The sequence below is a fragment of the Limulus polyphemus genome, unplaced genomic scaffold (genome assembly GCF_000517525.1).
Source record: "Limulus polyphemus unplaced genomic scaffold, Limulus_polyphemus-2.1.2 Scaffold2072, whole genome shotgun sequence".
NCBI classification, from domain to species: Eukaryota; Metazoa; Arthropoda; class Merostomata; order Xiphosura; family Limulidae; genus Limulus; species Limulus polyphemus.
The window spans coordinates 106421-108889 of record NW_013667682.1 but is presented as its reverse complement, the minus strand read 5'-3'; the positions used below and the strand labels follow the sequence as shown (position 1 = coordinate 108889).

The following is a 2469-nucleotide window of genomic DNA, read 5'->3' as shown; positions in this document are numbered from 1 at the left end:
GACCACACTTATTGATCTCTGTATCTTATGCAAGGTGCTTCTACTGGATGTTTTCTGTCTGGATGGACCACACTTGGCATAATTTGACATATCCCAAGGTGCTTCCCCTGGATGTTTTTACCTGAGCGAACCACACTTGGCCATAATATTATATATCCAAGGTGCTTCCTCTCGATGTTTTTTGCCCAGGCAGACCACACTTGGCCTATTCATATACAATTAACACTCCTTTACCCCTATCCACATATACTTATATCAAATTATCAGGCACCATGCTATGACTAACTATCACTATGTCCTGTGCTAACACTTGCTACATATCTGGACGAATTATGCACTACTTGTTGACAACGGGCTGATTCTGAATTACCTGACAGTTTTTCATCAATCAACTTATACAAGGTGCTTCCCTTGAATTTTTTGTTGTTGTTGGTTTTTTTTTTATGGGGAGGATCGCTCTTGTGACTCACAAGGTCCTAGACAAGGCATTTCCACTGGATGTTTTGCTCAGTGGACAGCAATTGACATGCTCCGGTGTACCCCAAGACTCTACCTTTGGCACGTATAAATTTCGGACCATTGTCGATTATGTACTAGACATTTGATTTTTGTTCATGCTGTGCTATTTCCTGTTATAGTTATACAGCACTTCTCCACAGAATGGTGCTGTACATCTCTTTCTTAAGGCTATGGTGCCTGCCTATTACGTTCTGCCCTATATATATGTTACTGTGTTTGTTACTGGGCGAAGAGCATACCTGTTCCAGAAGTAGTGCTATATCCCACAGGTGTGCCTTCTTTTCTTATTATGGAACATCTGTTCTTTCAAGGTGGTGTTACTCTCTGCTTGATTGAATACTGTCGTGCCTTCACCAGCCCCTCCACCTTTGCAATGTTGGATTCTAGCTTTGAGTGAGAGGAGGTAGTACTTTTTTGGAGTTAACATTCTCTTACACTGAAAATGTATTTCTGATAAGTATTTACCTCTTCCCACCCTTCCTCCCCACTGATATGCCAGTGCTTCTAGTTTGTACCTGCCCATTCCCGAAAGTGAGGATTGTGCTGGAATCTATAATATAGATGATGTAGTATGATTGGTGAAGGGTAATCACATGATCAGCATATGTTCTAAAGTGGTGTGAAAATGAAGGGGTATAAATGACTGGTGTGCTGATAGCTAAGATAAAACTTTTATCAATGCTTAGAGGGCAAACTAGGTAAGTACGTATCGAAAAGACATTTTCAGTGTAAGAAAATGTTAACTTTTTTTCCTGAATCACCCCATTTTTTGGGTAAACTTTTCTTCACATATTAATTTCTGTAATGCATATTGGTGTATAGAAGACATAATAATTTGAACTGCTTTGTACTGTCAGTTATGGTTTGTGTTTTAGTGGAACGCACCTGACGAAGCTGTAAAGCGAAACGTTGAGTGTCGAATTAAAGAAAAACAATTTGATGTTATAAGGTCATTTATTTCTGGTATTATAAACCTTTCTTCACGTATTAATTTGTACACTGCTGGTACATATTTTGAAAAGTGAGTCTTAACATCTGATTACATTTTTCCAATTTACTGCAACTAATCCTTGAATTTCAGAACCTTTACGCTGGGTTGGTCTGGAGATTGATACCAGAAACTTAGATATAAGATTGGATTACAAGAGATATGAAGGCATATGTAAGTATGTTGTTGTGTTTTTGTAATCGTACTTAAGACGTTTCCAAACTTTCATTTTTTGTGAAATCATTGAAATAGAGCCACTAAATGTCTTGTGATATGTTTAAAGAGCACTTGTAAATCTCTGCATGAAAAGAAAATTGTTTAATGTATGGCGTAATAGTTAATATGCTCGACTCTGAATCTTAGTATGGCTCACAAAACCATGCTTTCCACTTTGGGGTCATAGATGCATTATAAGAGTGATAGCTGTACACGAATAACAGAAATAAACAACTAATTCGTCATTATTGTTGCAAAATATGTCAAGGATTAGTAGATTTTAATCTAAGTTAGTTTTGATAAAGAGTGTCACTTCTTCGTTGTGTAATAGTTTTACACAAAGGTAGATTTATCTTACTTAAGTTGTTCATGTGCTGCATATTGTATAGGGTGTAAAACATGGGAGAATTTCACCCTTGACTGTTGTTTAGACATATTGAAAATATCGACCTGATGTTAGGTGTATTGAAACTTGTTGTATTGTACATACAGGGGTTGCTGTAACTAAACTTGGTCATATAGTAAGTAGCTGGCATACAGGGGTTGCTATAACTAAACTTGGTCATATAGTAAGTAGCTGGCATACATGGGTTTGCTGTAACTAAACTTGGTCAGGTGATAAGTAGCGCAACCCCTGTATACCATCTGACCAAGTTTAGTTACATGATAAGTAGCTGGCATACAGGGGTTGCGGGTTTGCTGTAACTAAACTTGGTCAGGTGATAAGTAGCTGGCATACAGGGGTT

At 37.7% G+C, this 2469-nt stretch overlaps 1 protein-coding gene across 3 annotated transcripts in view; it reads left to right on the top strand.

The window, feature by feature from the left end:
• LOC106465850 (telomerase reverse transcriptase-like) overlaps window positions 1–2469 on the top strand; it is a 43534-nt gene that overhangs the window by 28185 nt on the left and 12880 nt on the right. For all 3 annotated transcript variants that reach the window (XM_022393803.1, XM_022393802.1, XM_022393804.1), the window contains exon 13: window positions 1601–1681. In XM_022393803.1, coding sequence (XP_022249511.1) covers window positions 1601–1681 — 81 coding nt within the window. The remainder of the gene's footprint in view (window positions 1–1600; window positions 1682–2469) is intronic.